This window comes from Vulpes lagopus, chromosome 7 (assembly GCF_018345385.1).
Source record: "Vulpes lagopus strain Blue_001 chromosome 7, ASM1834538v1, whole genome shotgun sequence".
In the NCBI taxonomy this organism is placed as follows: Eukaryota; Metazoa; Chordata; class Mammalia; order Carnivora; family Canidae; genus Vulpes; species Vulpes lagopus.
Genome location: NC_054830.1, coordinates 130,093,872 through 130,116,705, shown reverse-complemented (window position 1 = coordinate 130,116,705; position 22,834 = coordinate 130,093,872). Strand labels below are relative to the sequence as shown.

The 22,834-nt window shown below is 45.4% G+C and overlaps 1 protein-coding gene across 1 annotated transcript in view; it reads left to right on the top strand.

Moving 5' to 3' along the window:
* Positions 1–19,288, top strand: part of GFPT2 (glutamine-fructose-6-phosphate transaminase 2) — a 42,677-nt gene extending 23,389 nt beyond the window's left edge. The window contains exons 9-19 of the mRNA XM_041764055.1: positions 457–574; positions 5,212–5,375; positions 6,921–7,016; positions 7,095–7,192; positions 7,459–7,579; positions 9,720–9,877; positions 10,034–10,148; positions 13,162–13,289; positions 15,208–15,375; positions 16,440–16,601; positions 18,399–19,288. Of these exons, the coding sequence (XP_041619989.1) occupies positions 457–574; positions 5,212–5,375; positions 6,921–7,016; positions 7,095–7,192; positions 7,459–7,579; positions 9,720–9,877; positions 10,034–10,148; positions 13,162–13,289; positions 15,208–15,375; positions 16,440–16,601; positions 18,399–18,443 (1,373 nt within the window). The 3' untranslated portion in view covers positions 18,444–19,288. The remainder of the gene's footprint in view (positions 1–456; positions 575–5,211; positions 5,376–6,920; positions 7,017–7,094; positions 7,193–7,458; positions 7,580–9,719; positions 9,878–10,033; positions 10,149–13,161; positions 13,290–15,207; positions 15,376–16,439; positions 16,602–18,398) is intronic.
* The last annotated feature ends 3,546 nt before the right edge of the window (positions 19,289–22,834 follow it).

Genomic DNA, 22,834 nt, shown 5'->3' with positions numbered 1-22,834 from the left:
TTTTTCGAGAAGGACCTGAACGGGGCTCTGGTGCAGCTAGCCCCCTTCGGAGACAGGATGTCCTCACTCTACTGGGGCCAGCCTGCACATGGCTCCAGGTTGGAACGGTTTTCGAATAACTGAGACTTTGCTTCATTTTTTGTAAAAGCTTTGTATTATGGATATTTAAAAAAAAAAACTCACAAGTCCAGGGAAAGGCATGCAGCTCCGTTATATAAAGGCGTCCCCGCTCTTGGATGAGTAGTGATTTGGTTTTGTTTTGTTTGCAGCCATTTAAATGCTCTTGCAGTGGTACTGTGCTATTTGGGGATCATTTGCACAATTTGGCTGATGCAGCCAAAGCTAAAAATTGCAAATTTCTCCCACACATATTCAAAGGGGAAGCTGGAGCTTTGCTTCGTGTTATTCAAACAAAATAGTTTAATGGGACTGGAGATTCTTTCCTTCACTTGCTAGGCAATTTTGAGAATGTGAAGAATATCTGTAAAACAAGGATGAAGAGGCTGGACAGCTCGACCTGCCTTCATGCCGTCGGCGATAAAGCAGTGGAATTCTTCTTTGCTTCTGATGCAAGGTAGCTGAACCTTGTTTCTTTATTTTTTTTTAAGATTTTATTTATTTATTCATGAGAAACAGAGAGAGGCAGAGACACAGGCAGAGGGAGAAGCAGGTTCCCTGTGGGGAGCCTGATGTGGGACTGGATCCTGGGACTCCAGGATCATGCCCTGGGCTGAAGGCAGGCACTAAACCGCTGAGCCACCCAGGGATCCCATTGTTTCTTTAATTTTCTAGGATTATGTAATCAAAAAAAGACTGGCTAAACACCAGTGTTTCTAATTTATCCCCTCGTTTTGGCTGTTTTCTCACTGCAAGGAGCAGGGATGATGGCAGATTCGATTCTCTATGACCCTTCTCTGAGAATCCTTCTGTAGTGAGCACCTTATGACCAGAAACCAGGTTGCCTGACATACACAGTGTTTGGAGCCTGCACAGAATAACTGAATTATTCACCAACATTTTAAAACTGGGAGATTTCCTGTAAAAGTCTGGATTTCTAGCTTGTCTGGAAACTCAGCAGGTCTGAGCACACTGGGCTGTGCTCCCTCTGGCCCAGCCTGTCTGGGGCTGCTCGAAGGCTGCTCCCTTTAGGTGGGGTAAATGTCCCCAGCCCCATGGTCTTTCTTGTACCCCAACTGCCTTGCCTCAGTCTAACCACTCATAAAAGACGGTGCCAAGATGTAGGGGTTTGGTGCAATTGATTTCAAAGTCCTTGTTCTCATACAGACAAAACCGTGATCCTGAAATTGGAGGAAGTCCGCTTCATACTCATTTTAGTACCAAAAATTTAAACACAGGGCAGCCTGGGTGGCTCAGCAGTTTAGCACCGACTTCAGCCCAGGGTGTGATCCTGGAGACCCGGGATCAAGTCCCATGTCAGGCTCCCTGCATGGAGCCTGCTTCTCCCTCTGCCTATGTCTCTGCCTCTCTCTCTCTCTCTCTCTCTCTCTTTCTCTGTGTCTGTGTCTCTCATGAATAAATAAATAAAATATTAAAAAAATTATACACACACATACACACATGTTCAGAAAAGTCCGACACACTTTCCTGGTAGTTGAAGTAGAAAAGCACCATAAACACCACCACTATCTTCTCCGTGCAAACACTTCTCATGCCCCCTTCCTGCCAGCCTCTAGTAGGGTCTTCCCACAGCAGAAAGCAAGTGCAGAGGACACCAGACAAGATCTCCTGGAATGCATGGAGTCATAGCAACCTAGAGCCCTTGGCTGTAAAACCTGGTGCAGCCCATAGCCAAAATTGTACTCAGTGCTCATAGGAAAGGGCAGTGTTTCCCAAACTGCGTTCCTTAGAGGACCATTCCAATGACAAGCTAATACAATCTCGGTGATTCTAAGACACACAATTATCTTACAGATTTTAGCATCTGTCAGTGGCATCTTACAATGGTAATTTGCTGCAATGTCTGTGTCTTAGAAGTGTATGAAATAATTGCAATCCCTAAAACCAGTATTACCTTATATTCAATGAAATATCCTAAGTGTTTTTTAAAAAAGAAAAAAGGCATGAATGCCTACAAAGAGATGAAATAACTATGTGTAGGCAATAGGATCATATGATTTTAAAATCCAACTGAAAGCCTTTTGGAACCAATCCTAGAGGCTGGTCAGAGAATGAAGATGTGGAAATTTGACCTCCCAGCAGTAAGCTATCTGCTGAATGGGACAGTGGGATCACACGCATCCCGTTTCCTCTGTGCCTCCTCACAGGGCTGGCACAGGAGACTCTCAGCAAACCTTTCTTGAACAAGAACAAAAAGGAATCTATTTGCCAGACCTGGAAAAACTATTTTAATCCCTTAAAATGAATTTGAACCAAAATAGTCCAGAATCTGTTTGGAGAAGGCTACAAAAGTTCACTGTGAAAGACAGAAACGGATTTGAATAAAGGGAGAGAGTCCACATTCCTTGGCAAAAGGGCTTAGTATTATTTTTAAAAATTTATTAGTTTAAAATTATTTTATTTTTAAAAGAGATTTTATTATTTGAGAAAGAGAAAGAGTGAGCACAAGCAGAGGGAGGGGCAGAGGGCAGAGGGCAGAGGGCAAAGCAGACTCCCCGCTGATCAGGGAGCCCAACTCTGTACTCCATCCTAGGATCCTGGGATCGTGACCTGAGCCAAAGGCAGACGCTTAACCCAGTGAGCCACCCAGGCACCCAGCTTAAAATTATTTTAACAATTATAAATTATTATTTTAAGATACTGGCTCTTTAACCTGTAAATTTGATGCTATAATTAAAATCCTCAAGATTATTTTGCTTGTTTAGGTTTTGAGAACTTGAAAAGGTGATTCTATAATGTGTGGTGTGTAGACCAGTAAGCCAAAACATATTGCAATGTGAGAATGACACAGGTGACCCTTCCAGATATGAAGGCACACCATGGAGCCCTCGGGACAGTAGGAGCCTGTGCTGAGGGCTTCGTTGGGATGATCTCATTTAATAAACACAACAAACCTCTGCTGAAGGCACAGGGATCATCTCGTTTTACAGATGAGGAATTTGATATCGGAGCTCAAAGGGATCACATATGTGTTGCCCAAGGGCGTCATGCCAGTAAGCGACAGAAACGAGGATTCCATGTTGGATCTTTCTAGCTCCTGAGCCAATAGTCTTAATGATGGTTTATACTACCAACCATTTCATAAATAAAAATAATTGTAATTAAACATACAGATGTACATGCACATATAAATGTAAGTGCACTGGTTTTATAATTTGAAGGGAGTACAATATAAGTAGTGCTTACCTCTTGGAGATGGAATCAGGCCATTTTCTCCCTCTTATTATTCTGTGTTTTCTACTTTTTACACAATGAGTTTATACTGTGTAAAGTTTTTTTCTCCAGTGCAGTGGCTTTCCATCCTTCTTTGCCTGTCTTCCTGAGTATCTGTCTGGAGACACCTCTCTCAGGGCCACAGAATATGATCATTTTCCTCTTTAACTTTGCATTAGAGGTTATAAATGTTCATATTTCTGCACAGGGCACATGTGGGTGTGGCACTTGGTACAATGAGGGTTTTTTTTCTCCCATGGTCCTATAAGCACCATCTTCATGGGATTTTTTTTTTAACCACTTGTGCTTTTGATTACCTTTTTTTTTCACTTGTCAACTTTTCTAACTCCATTTATTTTTTTTAAAGATTTAATTTATTTATTTGACAGAGAAAGAGAGAGCATAGCAGGGGGAGGAGCAGAAGTAGAGGAGACAGAGAAGCAGACTCTCCACTGAATAGGGAGCCCAAAATAGGACTCCATCCCAGGACCCCAGGATCATGACCTGAGCCGAAGGCTGATGCTTAACCAATTGAGCCACCCAGGCTTCCTAAATCAATTTATTTTTAAAAGAAACCTTGTGTTGCCATTTTGTGAGACAAAAATCATCACTACTTTCCATGCAGAGAAAGTTATTCTAAAAATAAGCACAGTGAAAAAAAATAAGCACAGTGACCTTACATTTCATTGGTGGACATATTTTGTACTTTACTATTAAAGTATCCTTTTTACCTTATAAGGTATGAGTGTGTGTGTGTGTGTGTGCATGTGTGTGTGCTCACGTGTGTGCCTGTGTTTTGAAACTGAGTCATTTGTCCTGATGACTTTCCTACTGTCACAGTTTTGCTGAGTGAATCCCCCATGGTGTCATTTAACATGTTCCCCTGCCCATCATATTTTCTGTGCCCTGGCATTCACAGGTGTCTAGAAACTTGATCTCCCTTGGGTTTGTTTTTTTTGGCAAGACTGCTTCATGGGTGATGGTATGTCCTTCCATTCAGAGGCAGATAGATAGATAGATGATAGATAGATAGATAGATAGATAGATAGATAGATAGATGATAGATAGATAGATAGATGATAGATAGATAGATAGATAGATAGATAGATAGATAGATAGATAATATATCATTGTCTGTCTTTTTGGGCTGTAAAGATGGATTGAAGGGTTTAAATGTCAGACAGCCTCACCCCTCCATGATAAAGCTGCTCTCTGCTCTTCACCTCTTGGTTTCAGCAGTCATTGATGGCCCTTGCTTAGAACTGTTAATAATTGGGAGTTCTGATACCATCATTCCTTCTTTATTAGCTATATTCCTTCTATAAAGAGAAACATGCCTTCATAAATGCTGTGTGTATTCAGAAAGGCAAATCATTTTAAAAGGCAGGATAAGTGTTTCATTCTTTCCCATCCTGGTTCAGAATACTGTGTTGGCTCCCAAGCATTGTCCAAAGGAGGTGACACTGTCTGGATCTTGACTGGAAAAAAGTAATCATAAAAGGACACCTATGAGATTACTAGGGACATTTGAACAAACTGTATATTCAATGAGCTGGAGGAATAACTGACTAATTTTAGGTGTGATCATGGTATTGTAGGTGAAAAAAACAATCCTTCTCTTTCAGAGATAGAAGTTAAATGTTTACAGCTGAGGTGAGATGATGCCTGGGTCTGGCTTCACAATAATTCTGGGGGGAGGGAAGAAGGTGTGAATTGATGTTTATCGTGCACTGTTCCTGTCCCTCCTAAAATGCCATCCAATGCTACTCATATGGACCCACACTTGGGAGGCAGTGACCGCCGTCTTGTAACAGTCAAGCACAAGCCACATCTGTGACACCTGTATTTTCCTTGCTCCAGCGCTATCATAGAACACACCAACCGGGTTATCTTCCTCGAGGATGATGACATTGCTGCAGTAGCTGATGGGAAGCTCTCCATTCATCGGGTCAAGCGTTCAGCTAGTGATGATCCATCTCGAGCCATCCAGACCTTGCAGATGGAACTGCAGCAAATCATGAAAGGCAGGTGTCCTCTGAGGGTCCATGGACAGCAGTTGGGCAGGGGGTGCAGGTGCTCTATGGGGGTGCTCCGGAGACTCTCTGGCCTACCCTGAATGGGTACTACAACCCTCCTGCCTGCCATGGCCATTGGGGCAGGACTGAGGGGAGGGGGGTCTGTGGCTTGCACAGCCCAGGGGAAGGGGAGCTCCTGACTAGAGCCAGGCACCGGTCTCCCAGCTTGATCTGACCAGTTCATCCACTGCTTCCCTTTACTCGCTCTCTGGGACACATTCCTATACCCAGACATCATTGCTCCTTGGGGTCAGAGGCCTGCAATAACAGGGGTCTGTGGCCCACTTCTTATTTCAGGGAGAGTCTGCCTATAACCCCTTCTCCACAGGGCAGCCTGGGTAAACATTTAGGAATGTGAATCAGACCCTCTTATGCTGCTGCTTAAAGCCCTCTGATGGCTTCCCACTGTTCTTAGCATAAAATCCATACTTCCTGCCATAGCCCACAATACCCCACGTCCAGCCTGGCCCCACCTCACTCTACCCTTTCCCCACTACGCCCCACCTACCTCTCTGGCCATCTCACTGTGACTTAGGCAGGCCAGGCGCTTCTCACCTGGGATCATTGCCCTTGACTAGCTCCTTTTGATCACCTACCCCAAAACATCACCCCCCTCAGAGAGCTCTTCTCTGACCCTCCTCCCTTGTCTCTGCTGAAGGTGGCAGACAGGGAACACTGTAGTGTTCGGTGTCACACGTGTTGTGTATCCCAGAAAACATTCCCACCTTGTCTGTGACACCTCCACAGCTTCAGGCACGACACCTGTCAGGGCCATAACCCCACTGCAGCCAGATCATCTCTCTGACATCAGCTGGCTCCATTCAGATCAGAGCCTTAGAAATGCATGTGTGGCAGAAAAGGGTTTTTTTCTTTTTTAAGATTTTACCCATTTATGAAAGAGAGAGAATACAAAAGCAGGGGGAGGGGCAGAGGCAGAGGGAGAAGCAGGCTCCCCACTGAGCAGGGAGCCTGATGTGGAACTCAATCCCAGGACCCTGGGATTGTGAGCTGAGCCGAAGGCAGATACTCAACCACTGAGCGACCCAGGTGCCCCCGAAAAGGTTTTTCTTTAAATACAGATGCTAGGAGGGTATTTCTTCAGAAGAAAATTCCATATTTCTCTGGGCTTGCTCCATTTGTACCCCTCTAAGTAGCTTGGTTTTTAGAAGTAAAGCATTTTCCTTTCCTCTGGCCCAGGAGTATGGCCCAATAGGAGCAGCCAGATATTTATCGCTTCCCTCCCTCACTCCTTCAAGCTGCAGGGTCCTATATGTAAAGTGGAAATAGTGATCTTACCTGACCTGCTTCCCTCTCACTTATCCCCGTGAGCATCAAGCAGGACTGTTCCCGGGAGGCCCTTGGAAATCTGCAGCGCCCTCCACGTGTGTCACTGCAACTAACTGCTTTCACGACTTTTCACCCTGGTTGGAAGTGAAGCGCTGGTAATGTAACTAAATTAAAATTTACTCCTTTTGTTGATGTTTATTTGACCAGGCAACTTCAGTGCGTTTATGCAGAAGGAGATCTTCGAACAGCCAGAATCCGTATTCAATACTATGAGAGGTCGGGTGAATTTTGAGACCAACACAGGTAATCGCTGGTCTGTGCCCTGGGCTGATGCACCTACCCATGTGGGGTCAGCACTGATGCCCTGTGTGTGTCCCGCAGTGCTCCTGGGCGGCTTGAAGGACCACTTGAAGGAGATTCGACGCTGCCGACGGCTCATCGTGATTGGCTGTGGAACCAGCTACCATGCCGCTGTGGCTGTAAGTGCAAGGCGCTGGGCCCTTGTTCATGTTGGGGAGGGAGCGGTAGCCAAGAACAAGATGTGTCTTAAATGCTATCATGTGTCTGACCTCCTGAATCTGGTGCCCGTGAGCCAGCATGAGAGCTGGCGCCAAAGCCTTTCTCCCGCGTGGTGGCTGGTGCGTGGCTGGTGCATGCCTGCAATTCCCTTACCACCTGGACCCGGGGTGCCTGTGTCTCTGTAGCATCTGTGACTAACTCTGGTCCTCATTCTTGTTGGCTTTAGACGAGGCAAGTTTTGGAGGAACTGACTGAGCTCCCCGTGATGGTTGAACTTGCTAGTGATTTTCTGGACAGGAACACCCCTGTTTTCAGAGATGACGTTTGCTTCTTCATAAGCCAGTCAGGTAAAGAAGACAGGTTTGTGTTAGTTCATCTCAGGGTAATATACCTCTTGGTAATATGCCTTGCGTCTTCCTCCCTCCTTTATCCAGTGAAAGTCTCTGCACACTGACCATGTGCCAAACTCTCTCGTGCATAGGGTCACTTAATCCCCAGAGCCATCAGTTACTATCCTGTTTTATGGGGGGGTGACCTAAGGGACCACTCACCAAAGTGCTTATTTATGTGTGCTGGGTTTATTTAGAGAGGAGAAAGTTCTTCAAAATTCTGCTGATTGAGAGTCACTTTAAGAACTATGTGCCTGCTTTGCAGTGCCCATGCTGCCCAGCAGGGGGACACATAGAGAGACATTGCTCAGGAGAGACATTGCTCAGGTGTAGGGCCCACCACACCTTCAGTAAACACTAAGCTTGGGCGTTTGCTCTAGTTGGGCTGGGCAGAGAGTCAGGGAGGTAATTCATGGCTATATGCCTGGACTCTCTATGACCTTTAGAAGGATTTTAAAAACATTTTAATTATGAAAAATTCCAAGTCTCTGTAAAAGTAGAGATTCATTTAAGGAATTGCTTATCCTCAGCAATGATCAGCCAGGCAGGGCTTGTGTCATCCAGATCCGCATTAACCTGTCCCCTCCACTGGGTTATCCTGAATTCAATCCCAGGCATCATGTTGCTTCATAAATACTTCCGAGTGTATCTCTACATAGTAAAAGAAAAAAAACCATAACCCTGATGTCATTATCACAATGAAAACATTAACAGCAATACACTAATATCCACTGGGACTTTGAATCCTGTTTCCAATTTGAATTTTTAAGACCATTTCTTTTTTTTTTAATATTTTATTTATTTATTCATGAAAGACACAGAGAGAGGCAGAGACACAAGCAGACTCCAAACAGGGAGCCCCATGCGGAACTGGATCCCAAGACCGTGGGATCATGCCCCGGGCTGAAGGCAGACACTCAACCGCTGAGCCCCCCAGGTGTCCCTTTAAGACCATTTCCATTTTCAATAACAAACTAAGAAAAAACAATATGGACACACCCACCATCTGGCTAACTCCCTGGAGCCATGTGCTGCCATATGACTTCAGATGCCAGTGTTGCCTTTGGGTTTGCGATCCTGTCAGAGCCTCAGAATGTTTCATGAATTGGGTGGGAGCTGTCAACCAAAGCAAAGAGGCAGATTTAATGTAAAAATAATGCAGTGGCAGCTTCTGGGTATCTACACAAAAAGAATTTAGTTTCATTTTTTCCAGCCCTTAAGTTAAACAAACAAACAAACACTGGGAGGGGGGTTGATGAAGATAGAGCCATCCTGCTCCCTGCCTCTGAGCCCTAAGCCCCGTTGGCACCGAGCAAGGGCTGTGTGACAGACACCCCAGTGCCCGAGACACACATGGGAAGAGAAAAAGGAGATGAAGACTGGACCAGACTAGCACCAGCCTACACTGCAGAAGAGCAGTGGCCATGTGGACATGGACGGGTTTAATTTTCTGATTGGATCATATTTAATTTAGCTTCAGGTTTCGGGACTTACAAATACAGGGTTCTTGTGCTGGCTTATCTGCGAACCTATTTCAGTAGCTTTATCATAAAAATAATTTTGAGTTTGCACTGGCAGACTGCAAAAAGTGTTCTTCTTTAAAACAAGATCTATTTGAGAAATGGTATTCAGGGGCATTCTTGCTTTTTAAACGTTAAATCTCAGCACATTCCAAATAAGGCAGCATAAAGTCCTAGAAAGGACGCTGGGAGCCAGGCTCACCTAGGTATGCACCAGCTGTCAGTCCCAGCTGCGTGGCCCCAAGAGAGCAAGGCACGACTTCCCTCCACCTCCGAAGACCTCGTCCTCCAAGGGAGAGCGAGCCAATGGCCCCAGGGGTGGGGGTCTGCCGTGAGAGTTCAGCGAAGCAGGGATGGAACATGCCTGCCACATAAATAGCCAAATCTCAAATCCAAGAAATAACCAGAAGCATTGCCGATTGTGGATCTTCCTTTCTGAGAACATGCCAACTGTGTCTGGGCCCCGATTGCTGCATGAGTGACAGCAAGACTTCGTGAGTTGGGGGCTGGGGGGGGCTTGAGATGGCACAGCCACACTCCTGTGAGCATGTGGCTGAAACGGGGGACCCCTGTGGCAGGTGAGACCGCGGACACCCTCCTGGCATTGCGCTACTGTAAGGACCGCCGGGCCCTGACCGTGGGCGTCACCAACACGGTAGGCAGCTCCATCTCCCGAGAAACTGACTGCGGTGTCCACATCAATGCTGGGCCGGAGATTGGCGTGGCCAGCACCAAGGTAGCACCTCCCACCTGTGCCCCCAAGAGCACACTGCAGCAGGAGGGGGGGAGGCAGGGGGTTGTGTATGGGGGTGCTTGGTGCTGTGCCTCCTCCCACGTGGCCCACAGGCTCCCATTCGCCCCTGCTCTGCCAGAGTCACCATTTTATCCACAGGCTTACACCAGCCAGTTCATCTCCCTGGTGATGTTTGGTTTGATGATGTCTGAGGATCGAATTTCACTGCAAAATAGAAGGCAAGAGATCATCCGAGGTTTACGATCTTTACCTGGTATGTTCCAGAACTGAAGTTTCTGTATGACTGTCTCCTGTAAACAATGCTGTTAATCACTTCCTCCCCCTCAGAACTTCCTAGTCACCATGAAATGCCTCAAGAAGCTCCCCCCAGGCCGTGATTAAAGTCCACACTCCTCACCAGCCCTTAGGACCCTGCACACTGGGCCCCTGCCACCTCTGACTTCATCCTACTCCCTCCCTTCCCTCTTTGGGCTGTCTCACTGACCTTCTGATCCTCAGCAATACCAAGCTCTTTCCACCACAGGACCTTTGCACTGGTCCTGTCTTCTACAGAAACCCTCTACCTCCAGCTCTCCACACAGCTGATGGCTTCTCATCATTCGAATCTGAGTTCAGGTGTCACCTCCTGGGACCCTTCCTGGCCATCCAAACTAGTCCCCCATCCCAGCTACAAAATATTAGCCCATTTCTTTTCTTCATAGCACATGCCATGATCTGAAATTACCTGTTCTCCTGTGTACTGGCTTGTCCCCCAACTAACATGTCAGCCCAGTGAGCAGACAATCCTATCTATCAGAATCACTACTGGCTGCCTGATGTATGGGCAGGGCAGGCATACAGTAGGTACTCAGCAAACATCTGGGAAAGAGCAAATGGCCCTGAGCCCTTTCCTGTCCCAGATTTATTTTCACCAAACTCCCCTGTTTTGCTGGGTCCCATCTGTAGTAGTCAGTGAGATGCAATGTCTATGACACTAAATCACAAGCTCTTTGAGGGGACCATGGTTTCAGTCATTCTCCACACATTGATCAGGGCCCAGCGGTAGTACCCTGCCCATGTGACATCCTGCGAGTGCCCAGATAAGCAACAGCTCCTTTCTTTAGGACACTTGCACTCCAGGGAAGCACAGACACCTACTGTGTTTTCTTTGTGCAGCTCTAAGAACCTGAAAGGAAGCAGACCTCACCCCTGGGCTGACTTGGAGAAAATGCCAGGGTACCATGGTCACAAGGCTATAGGGCAACCTCTCCCAGAGACAGGGAAGGACTAGGTCCCCCCTGGGGCCCAGGGGCAAACCCCAGAGAAGGCAGTGAGGGAAGTCCACCATCTAATCATGCAAAGCCCAGACCACTTCCCACCCATTATGAATATCTCTGATGAGGCCATAGTAATTTTAACAGATGTGATTTCTAAAAAATATTTTTATGATGAAATGTGTCCATTTTTTGAAGATTTACATAACTCAGGCAACCTGTGTTTCGCAAATGGCTAACACATGATGTTACAAAATTATACACATGTAGAACGTCCGTTTAAATAACTGTAGGATAAAAAATAAATAAATAAATAACTGTAGGATAGACCAATAAATTTTAATGTAACAAGGTAGGAAAAGTTTATTGATATGATTTCAGATTCTACATTTGCAACTGCTCTTTTAAGAAATTACTGTTTCTTGGGGCACCTGGCCGGCTCAGTCAATAGAGCATGTGACTCTTGAGCTCGGGGTTGTGAGTTCAAGCCCATGTTGGGTGCAGAGATTACTTAAATAAATTGATCAATTTTATAAAAAGGAAATTACCATTTCTTTTTTTAAAAAAAGATCTTTATTTACTTATTCGTGAGAGGCACAGAAAGAGAGGCAGAGATGCAGGCAGAGGGAGAAGCAGGCTCTCTGCAAGAAGCCCAGTGTGGGACTGGATCCCTGCACCCCAGGATCACGACCTGAGCCAAAGGCGTACACTCAACCACTGAGCAACCCAGGTGTCCCTGAAATTACCATTTCTTGAGTTGGATATAATATCAGGGAAGAACATTCACAAATAGTTGAAAAAGTTATTTAAATGTTCCTCCCGGGGATCCCTGGGTGGCTCAGCGGTTTGGTGCCTGCCTTCAGCCCAGGGTGTGATCCTGGAGTCCCGGGATTGAGTCCCATATCGGGCTTCCTGCATGGAGCCTGCTTCTCCCTCTGCCTGTGTCTCTGCCTCTCTCTCTCTCTCTCTCTCTCTCTCTCTCTATCTGTGATAGAGATCTATCTTATGATTAAATAGAGATCTATCTTATGATTAAATAAATAAAATCTTAAAAAAAAATAAATGTTCCTCCCTTCTCTAACTATGAATCTGTAGGAGGCTGGATTTTCTTCCTATACTTCAACCGAAAGAACATATTACAACAGGCTGAATGAGGAAACAGATGTGAGAATCTAAATGTCTTTATTACAAAGTCAGACATTAAAGAGATTTACAAAAATGTAAAACAATACCATTATTCTCACTAATCTTTAAAAATGTATGATAAGTTTACTGCGACTTTTAAATGAATGAATAAAAACACTTATAATTTTCTGTTTCTAATCTGATATTGATAGAACCAACAGAAATGAAGTGTCTTAAGGATTCACAATAATTTTTTTAAAGGTTTTATTTATTTCTCTGAGAAAGATAGAGACAGCACATGAGTGGGGGGAAGAGTAGAGGGAGATGGAGAAGCAGACTCCCCACAGAGCAGAGAGTCCAACTCAGGAATCGATCCTAGGACCCTGAGATCATGATCTGTGCTGAGGGCAGAGGCTTAACTGACTAAGCCAGCCAGGTGCCCCGAATTCACAATAATTTTTAAGAGTGCAAAGAAGTGTTAAGAGCAAAAAATTTGGGAAGCGCTGGTCCAACATACACTGACATTGTTTCCAGAGTTAACATATGGGCTGGATTGGTGGGGCATTGATTTGGAGTGTCAGCTCTGTGGCTAGCCAGCTGGTGATTTAGCCTCTCTGTGCCTCATGCTTTACGTGTAAAACGGGGCTAGAAATAACACTTCCTGCTTGCCTTACATGCTCAAGAAAGCATGAACATAAACAAAATCCTGGCTATTAATAACTTATTTCCTATAATCTACATTTAAAATCCTTTTAAAGTAATGCAAGGAAGCCAAGGGTATTAAGTGATGCGAGTTTCAAAACTTTGTCTTACCACCATGATTTTTCTTTGTGAATCTTGCTATAAAGTCTGTGTGATTGGCACCCCTCTGCTGTATTCATGACCTAGGGCTGATCAAGGAAGTGCTGTCGCTGGATGAGAAGATTCATGACCTGGCCCGGGAGCTCTACACACAGAGGTCGCTCCTGGTTATGGGACGGGGCTATAACTATGCCACATGCCTGGAAGGCGCCCTGGTGAGCCTCCTCTGCACGCCACGCGCCCCCCACCGCCTTCCACCAGCCCCTGCAGGAGGGCAGGCATGGGAGACGCGCTGAGACATAGTGGGAAGGAGGGCAGGGCACTGGACTAGGGAAAGGGAGGGCTGTGTAGCAGCATCAAGCACCAGATCAAAACCAGCTGGTCTAGCCTTGGGGACACCAAGGTGGGGGCCCCTGTCTCCTGAGAAGAAAAGAGAAGGGCACCCTCAGGTGAGCTCCTGAGGTGTCATCTTGTGCCAGGTTCCATCTGCGCTGGCCCAGTCATACTCCAATGAGCATCTTCTGAGAGGCTGACAGTTATTGTCCACATTTTACCTAGAGGGAAACCAAGACTCCAAAAAGTGCATCTTGCTCAAGAGGCAGTGATTATTCTGAGATTCAAATTCAGGTCCATATGGCCTCGGGTTTTTCCACAACCACACGCAGCCCTCGTTGGAGGATTTGGGCAGATCAGAATTGTGGGGTGGGCTCTCTGCAGAGTTTCCCTGTTAGCCATCAAACTTACAAGGGGAGCTGGAGATCCTCAAGGAATGGACTTCGAAGGCCAGGCTGCCCTTTTTTTAAATTGGTAACTGGCTATTTTGTGGCAGTGAAGATCCAAACTTGAATAAGAGAGCTGATGGAGCATGGGCAGGTCCTGAAATCGAGGGCTTTCAGCCCTAGGACGGACAGGGCTGTCCAGGGGCAGAATCTAGTGCCAGCTCTTAACTCATTATCTGCTTGCTACTTATGGATGGGGATGCCAGCCAAAGCAGACAGGAGACAGTGTCACAGGTGAGGCAGCACTCGGTGCCCAAGCAAGGGCATCAATCATCCCTGGTCCAGCTTGGTTTCCCTCCTCTTCCTAGGGAATAAGTCCTTGCTCTTTCCAGGTCATCCCCATTTGAAAGAAACATTCAGAGAGTTTTACAAGTGGTGGTGGTGGTGGTGGGAGGGCACCAGCCAGAGTTGCCCAGCCTTCAGTGAGCTCAAAATTCCACATGCTTCTATGGTCAGAACCTATAGAGGTTTTGACCCCTACCAAAGGAAGTGGAGGGCTGGACATGCTGCTTCCGGGGGCCGGGCACAATAGGAGCAATGCCTGGGTGGAGTACATGTGCAGCTCCCCCTGCCTCTGCTGCCTGGTGCGGGGGTGGGGGGGCTGCAGAGCACCAGTGTGCTGTGAAAGATGCATATTGAGCTGTTTCTCCAAATTAGTCTTTGGGGGAAGAAAGAAGTTTTTACAATATTACTGGCACCTGTCAATGGTCCCTCTGTGGTCTCTTAGGGGCTGGCACTCTAGCGTCTGTGGTACCCCAGGTGGAGCCACACTCCTGACAGTGTCCCCCCACCAAAATTAGTTCTGGGGGAGTTGAGAAAATGTTTTATTTGACACTCACCAGTTCAGTGACATAGGTTTGATGGTAACTGAATAGAAATGAAACAGATCTCCCTAAACATAGGAGAGAAAATCTGGGAACAACTCAATGTGTGTGATTTTGCTTCATAAGTAAGTTGGAGGAACCTTTTGGAAATTATTAATGGTCTAGAATTGGGGGGAATGACAATCATTACAAATTAGAACTGTGGGGAGGCCATAGGGGCAGCCACAGAGCAGAAGGGGAGAGCCAGATCAGCACCGACTTGTCCATCCAAGGGTGGGGCTGTGCTGCATGCTGGGCCTCATGCATGCTCTGGACAGCAGCCAGCTCTGGCCCCTGGCCTGTGGCCCCAGCCTTGTGAGATGCCTTCAGTGCTGTTGACCACTTGGTGCATTCGTCTGCCCTGCAGCCCTCAGCTCCCTGCTTCTGGATTCATCCCTTCCACAGCTCCCCTTCCTCCCATCGGCTGATCTGCTCCAGCACCGCCCACCCTCTGCCCCATGTCACACTGACCCCACCTTGTGTTTCCCCAGAAAATTAAGGAGATAACCTACATGCACTCGGAAGGCATCCTGGCTGGGGAGCTGAAGCACGGACCCTTGGCACTAATTGACAAACAGATGCCCATCATCATGGTCATCATGAAGGACCCTTGCTTTGCCAAGTGCCAGAATGCCCTGCAGCAGATCACAGCCCGCCAGGTGACAGCTCTCAGCTGGGCTGGGGCCCCTTCTTTCTTGTCCCCTTCCACACAAACCCACCTTACCCACTGTCTGCCAGTGCTGGTTAATGAGTGGTCCTGCCACTGAGCAGGCTGGACCACACACTCTCTCCCAGGCCCTTTCATGAGTGGTACACACACTCAGAAATGGCTGGCTAGCCTGTGGCCATGTGCATACTGGGTCCTCAGGGAGACCTTGTGACCCACATTGGCTCGAGCTATTCTGGATCCCAAGCATGGAGTGCCTTGGAGGTAGGAGTGCTCAGAGCACCCACAGATTCATCATGAAATTAACCAGGGCTCATGAAGTTACCAAGAGGTGAAATCCAACAATGACCTTGAGCTTAGCACAGTGGACAGAGAGAAGCTATAAAGCACAAATCACTTTACTTCCCTACTTAAAACCTTCCAGTGGCTTCCCATAAAACTGTTGTGACCACAGGCCTGCATTATCTGGTCCCTTTCTTCTTCTTCCCCTCATGCCAAGCTGATTTCTGCATCTACGCCTTAGCGCTGGCTGTTCCCTCTGCCCTCCATGTACTTCCCATACCGTTTCCGAGTTGGCCTCTGGTCATTGAGGTCTCTATCCAAATGTCGCCTTTTTCGAGAGGGCTTCCCAGACCTCACTGGTGTCCTGCAGTCATATAACCATGTTTTATTGCCTTTGTGGCACTTATCTGGAATTCATCATTATATAGTGGTTGGCTTGTTTGTTTTTATTTTCTACCACTCAGTTATGAGTCCCCTCAGAATAAGGAGTGGGTGTGCCCTGCCGTTGGGAAGGCTTATTGAGGCTACTCAACGAATGGGAGCTGAATGAATGCCATAGGCTGGCGATCATCCTACCAGGGGAGAATGAGAGAGACTCACCAAACAGCATCAAACACTTTGTCCTTCAACTATCAACTCCTCCCATAATTGCAACAAAAGCAAAAGATCACTGTTATCATTGCAATGAGGTTTATCTCAGAAACTCTGCTGTGTGTGAGGGGTTGCTTCTTTCAGAGACAATCTGCATGTCCTGATCCTATTTCTGTGCTTTAGGGTCGCCCGATTATACTGTGCTCCAGGGATGACACTGAGAGTTCCAAGTTCGCATATAAAACGATTGAGCTGCCCCACACAGTGGACTGCCTCCAGGGCATCCTGAGTGTCATTCCACTGCAGCTCCTGTCCTTCCACCTGGCTGTTCTCCGAGGATATGATGTATGTCTAAAACTGCGCCGAACCCACCGAAGGGGAAAAACATAACCCCAGAACTTGATTTTGTTCTTAAGTGCTCAGTTGGTGTAAATATTCATAGGAGAAATTTTTTCATTTAAAATAACTCTCTTCTCAAATGAACTTATACCCCTTGAGAGCAAGGTGGGACCTGCAAGATTATGAAGACCATTTCATTAGACTATAAACTCATCACCCAGAGAAGCAACGTTAATTAGTGCATTTAATAATCAGTCTTTTCCTTGTACATGTGAATTTTTTTAAAGATTTTTTTATTATTTATTTATTTATTTATTTAAAGATTTTATTTATTTATTTATTTATTTATTTATTTATTTATTTAGTCGTGAGAGAGAGAGAGAGAGACAGAGACACAGGCAGAGGGAGAAGCAGGCTCCATGCAGGGAGCCCGATGTGGGACTCGATCCCGGGACTCCAGGATTACACCCTGGGCTGAAGGCAGGCGCTAAACCACTGAGCCACCTAGGGATCCCCAAAGATTTTTTTATTTTTTATTTATTCATGATAGACAGAGAGAGAGAGAGAGGCAGAGACACAGGCAGAGGAGAAGCAGGCTCCATGCGGGAGCCTGACGCGGGACTTGATCCCGGGACTCCAGGATTGCACCCTGGGCCAAAGGCAGGCGCCAAACCGCCAAGCCACCCAGGGATCCCCGTGTATATGTGAATTTTTAAACATTTTTTGAGATTTTACCAAGGATGGCATTTTACATCTTCCTTTTAAATATATTTATAAGCATTTCCTTATATCTTGAACTTATTGTAAGCAACATTGACAATATTCCCTATACAATAACGGGTTCATGTTGATACTCCAACACAATCTTGCAGCATGGATTATAACAATGATTTAGCCAGTCTTCTGTTATTTAAACTGTTGCTAATTTGGGGGGAATATCTGCACAAATCACAACTGCAGTCAACATCTTTGCACATATATCTTCCTCCCGCATTTAAGATTTGTCCTCAGTCTGGCAAATGATTCAACATTTTGAGACTCCCTAAACATATTGTCAATTTATATTCCAGAAAAGAACCAATTTATGATCTCACTCGCAAGTGTATAAAAGCATATAATTCACTGTGTAAAGAAATAGAAGTTTTGTTACAATTTTATTTTGAGAAGCTTTTAAAGATACATAAACATACAAAAAAAAAAAAAACCACACACACATAATGTAACAAATACCTCATGGTGTACATAGCCAGAACTGCCATGGGCCAACATTTTGTCATATTTGTTTCTTTTTGTAAAACAACAACAACAACAACAACAACAACAACAAAACAACAAAAAAACCCCACATTATTGTCACAAAAAGACATTGCAGATAGAGTTGAAGTCTGCCCTGTCAACCATCCCTAATCACCTCTTCTTCCCAACCCCCACCCCAAACTAACAAGTCTTGTGGATTTAGTGTGTATCCTTCGAAGAAAAGTGAATATTTAACAGGTATTTAACAGGACAGACTGAGCCAGCTGGTTTTAATAGCATGAATCATATCCTTTTAAAAGTGTTAACACAGAATGACACATGTTAGGTGCATACTAAATGCTTATTGAATGAGCTAAACATTGCATAGTTGAGTGCAGTTTCTAGAGTAAGGAAGCACTTCCAAGACGTAGGTCTCTGGGAACTCATGGTCGAAGGTGACCAGGAAGCCCATGTCCTTGTCTTCAAGAACTCTGATAAGAGGCTGTATGATATGGCATGTTTGCTGAGATCTGTGGAGTCCTGAGCGCTTACTTTCTATCTTTTCAGGTCGACTTCCCCAGAAATCTGGCCAAGTCCGTAACTGTGGAATAGAGAACCAGAGGCTGAGGAGGCCCCTGCCACCTGTATAGTATGTGGTTCAAGGCCTGCCTCAGGGACGCCCACGTGGGAAGAACAGCGGGCATTCTGTGTGTTCCGAGTAGATCCCAGTAGAGCTTGATGGCTTCCACGTGCCTTGTACCCAAGTGCTTTGCTTACAGCAGATACTGTTTCTCTGTGTCCTGAAATTGCCAGAGGAGAAGGGAATCATTGTTTACACATGGGGATCAGAACAGACTTTCCCACTACTGTGCAATAGAGACACAGCTCTCTTCAGAGTAACTGTGAACCTTTTTTAACCAACACTAGTTAGTTTTAAAGACAAAATATTTATGATGATTGTATAGCCTTTAAGTTATTTTTCTAGTATGTGGCTTTCTGTAGCCAAGGCATCTCCCAAACTGTGTGGCCCAGCCTCCTGGCAGGGACACTCATCTCAGATTTGAACACAAGGCATTGCCCCTCTGGACTCCATCCTCCATATTTCCTGTCCTCTCTTGACTCTCCCTGAATCCTGTCCCTGACGTCAGGGAAGCCCTCCCACCATTGCCCTATGCCTTCTAGAAATCCCTTCAAAATCTCAATGCCTTTCAATGATTTCTTCTCCTATAGATTCCCCCACCCCCCGACCCCCGCCAGACTCTCAACTTCTGTTCAATCTGATCATGGTTCTTTTTAAGCCCAGGCAGCATTTTGGTCCCTGCTCCGACCTATAGTAAAACAGCTTGAAATATCCCATGCAAGAGAGTAGTTTCAAGTGGGCTATCCTGCCCTCTATTTAAAAGCGTGCACAATCAAAATACTATGCAATTTTAAGACAATAAAGACAGTACAATTCTTTTTTGGCTTATGCGTTTGGATTTTTGTTAATCTCCTGCTTGTTGTGTACTTGGATCTTGAGGGCTCCTCAGGACAGGAAATCCACAGTAGCTGGTAGGTGAGTCCTGTTTCTTGGTAGCCAGTGTCACCGTCCCCACACCTGTGACCTGCATGCTTTCTAGCATGAAAATGAGTATTTATTTTGCGGGACCGAACAAAATGTAAGCTATTTGGGACGCTTGGTTGAATCCACTGAACAGCTATTGGAAGGGGTTGGACCACATGGTGCTGTCTGTTTAGGAGGATTGCCCAGAACCCAAAGGCAGCATGCAGGGGTGAAACTCTCAGATCTGTACTTTTTCTTTCCATGAGTCCATTTATTAACTATGATGGTCAATAAATGGTCAATAACTGACCAATTTTATTAATACAATCGTGCAGGAAGATAAGAAGCCAGGGACAGGGTTCTGAAAGCTTGAGGGGTCAGAATTTAGGCTCCCAATGAAAGTGGCCATCCCAGATGGCTTGAACGGTTTCTTCATGACTACTCATTGGTGTGAGTAGCTCTAGTATCCCATCAGACCTCTGTTCAGGATTACCTGCAGGCTACTCAGTAACTATTCTTCCCTCTTCTATGCTATCCCCTGTGTCATAGAGGTTTGCAACCTGGGAATTACATTTCCAAGTTAAATTCCACCAGGGAGAAGCATCATGGAAGGTCTGGAAGGTAGTTTAGAAATCATGTTATTGAGAAATTATGTTACTTATTCCTCCTCTGGTAGAAGCAGAGAGAAGCATGGCTTCAGCAGAAAGGAGGGCCTGCTATGGCTGCTAGCCCCAAAACACACACTATGACTAGCTCCCTGCAACTCCCCCACCACCCCGTGCTCTGGGCAATGGCAATCACCAGCAGAGGTTTCCTGCGGCTCCTCCAGAATCCCACTTCTGAAGAGCTGGCAGGAACCCTGGAGCCATGGTGGCATTCTCTGAGCCACATCCTCCAGATCTTCCCACAGATTATCCAGGCCTAAATCTTGCTGGAAACACCAGCATTGGTTTCTGTCTTCTAAACCAGACCGTGGTCATTACAACTTCTGAGGTCAGAAGGCTTTACAAAGTAGCCAGAACATTTTTATCTGGACAAGAACCAGAGAGGTGCATTTCATCTTACACCCAAGAGGTGATTGCCCTCCTGACTTTTGTGCTAATCATTTCTTTGCTTTTCATTATAGTTCTACCTGGGTTCTATCCCCCAGCAATACACCACCTAGTCTTGAAAATGGGGGCAAACATACACAAGATCATGGTCCAATTTCCCCCTCTCTGGGAGTTGACAAGGCCCCTTCTGGGGAAGTTGCGAGCAAGGTCACAAGTAGTCTTGGGAAACATGCATCTCTTCACAGTTGGCTGCTTAGCAAAACTAAGGTGTGGACCAGGCACTGGACGTGCAGCAGAAATACAGTCAGAGGGAACGGGCTGCCATGCCTCCCACTTTCAGGGAAAAGCCGAGAACTTCAGTGAGTGACACCCATCACTCAGCAGAGCATGAGGGGAGAGACCTCAGGAGCACATGGTCAGGACAGGCCAAATCCTGATGAGAATCTGGGCCAAGCTGCCCTGCGTGTTCTGTCTTTGGTTTAAGAAGATGGCCTGATAGAAATGGGAGGGTCTTAGTGATGCCCATCTCTTTGGGGTCACGCTGCTGTAGGGCGGCTCAGCTCCCTCCACATCTGGTGCAGAGCTGCCCTCAGGGATCCCTCTGTCATCCTCCAAGGGATCCCCTGGTCATCCTGCTTCCCGTATCTCCCATCTTCCTTCTGAGTTTCCTTTTACATTTTGGTGGAGTATATCTTTCTTGAGCAATGGAGCCTGGGAGTTAAATTTTTGAGATGCTGGGAAATATATGACTCTACACCTCACGTGGGACTGAGGGTTTAGCTACATAGGAATTCTAGGTCACAAAAAAAATTTTTTTTTCTTTAGAACTGTAAAGGTAATAATCCATTAGCTTGTTCACAGTTTTGCAATGGAGGGCTTCAAGGTCACTCTGATGTAGGTGACCTTTTCATTTCCTTCTTCTCCCCCGGTTTTCTGGAATGCCACCCTGAGGTGTCTTGGGTCTCTTCTCTTTTAGTGTTGATTTCAGTCTGATACCTTCTGCCTGTCAATTCCAGGGAATTTTCTTGAATTACTTTTTTTGTGGATCTCTTTGTTTTTCTGGCATCTTATTTCAGAGGTTGAAGTTTCTGGACTGGCCTCTCTTTTCCTATCATTTTTATTGTGCTTCTTACATTTTTGCTCTACTAATGGGAGATTTGACTTATTCCCTCAACCTGTTTACTACTAAGGGTTTTCATCTCTGCCAATACGATTTCATTTCCAAGGGCTCTTTTTTTTTAAAATTCTGAAGATATAAATTCATATATATTTAATAACACATATTTTTAAGCCCATACTTTATTCACATTTCCTTAGTTTTATCTAATGTCCTTTTTCTGCTTTTTCCTGACATCACATTACATTTTTCCTTAGGCTCCTCTTGGCTGTGACCATTTCTCAGACTTCCTTTGTTTTTAATGATCTTGACATTTTTGAAGGCCACTGGTGGCCTTTCTAGAATGTTCTCCAATTGGGTTTGTCTGATGTTTTTCACATGGTTAGACTGGGGTTATATGTTTTGGGGAAGAAGACCCCCAGAAGTATAACGCCATTCTCATTACTTCATATGCAGAGGGTACATGCTATCAACATGTCTTGTCACTGTTATGTTAGCTTGGTCACTGCCTGAGGTAGTGCTTGTCCGGTACTCTAATTTTTCTCCTTTTCTATACTGAACTTTTTGGAAGGAAGTCACTATGCCCACCTCCATTGAAAAAGTGGGGAGTTATGCTTCACCTTCTTGAGATTATCTACATAAATTTTTTGGGATTCAATACAGACTTGTCTGTTCTTCCTTGTTTTTTCATTTATTAAATCATTTATTTCTATTAGTATGGACTCATGGATTTTGTTTTTACTAAGTTATAACCCAATACTGTTATTTCTTTTTTTGCTCATATTGTCTCCCACCATTGGAAGCTCTTTCAGTTGGCTGTGTCCCTTTGACTACCCCCTATGTGTGTGTATTTTGCAAGCAGTTCCTTATTTTCTTGCACCACAGGATGCTTCAGGCTCCCTGCCCCAGCCCTAGAATCAATCATTGCTGATTTGGGATCACTGGTTTCTTTTGCTGGAGAGTAACAGTAGAAAACAATTCCTAGGCTCTGGGTGTGCTTTTGCTGCTGGGGTGTCACTGCTTGTATACCATCTCAGCTGAGAGCAAGGACATAGCAGTGCACTAAATATCTTTTTAATGGCTTCAAGGATGCAAGACTTTGTCATGCTCTCTGAAGCTGGCAAGATATTTTTCCTTTTAGAATTTCCTTTCTTTTTCACTAGTTTCTGTTTATATATATATATATATATATATATATATATATATATATATATGCTGTCTTAGTTTTGTGATGTTTTGTTTTTGTTTCTGTTTTTTTGTTTTGTTTTGTTTTGTTATTTTTTTCCACATG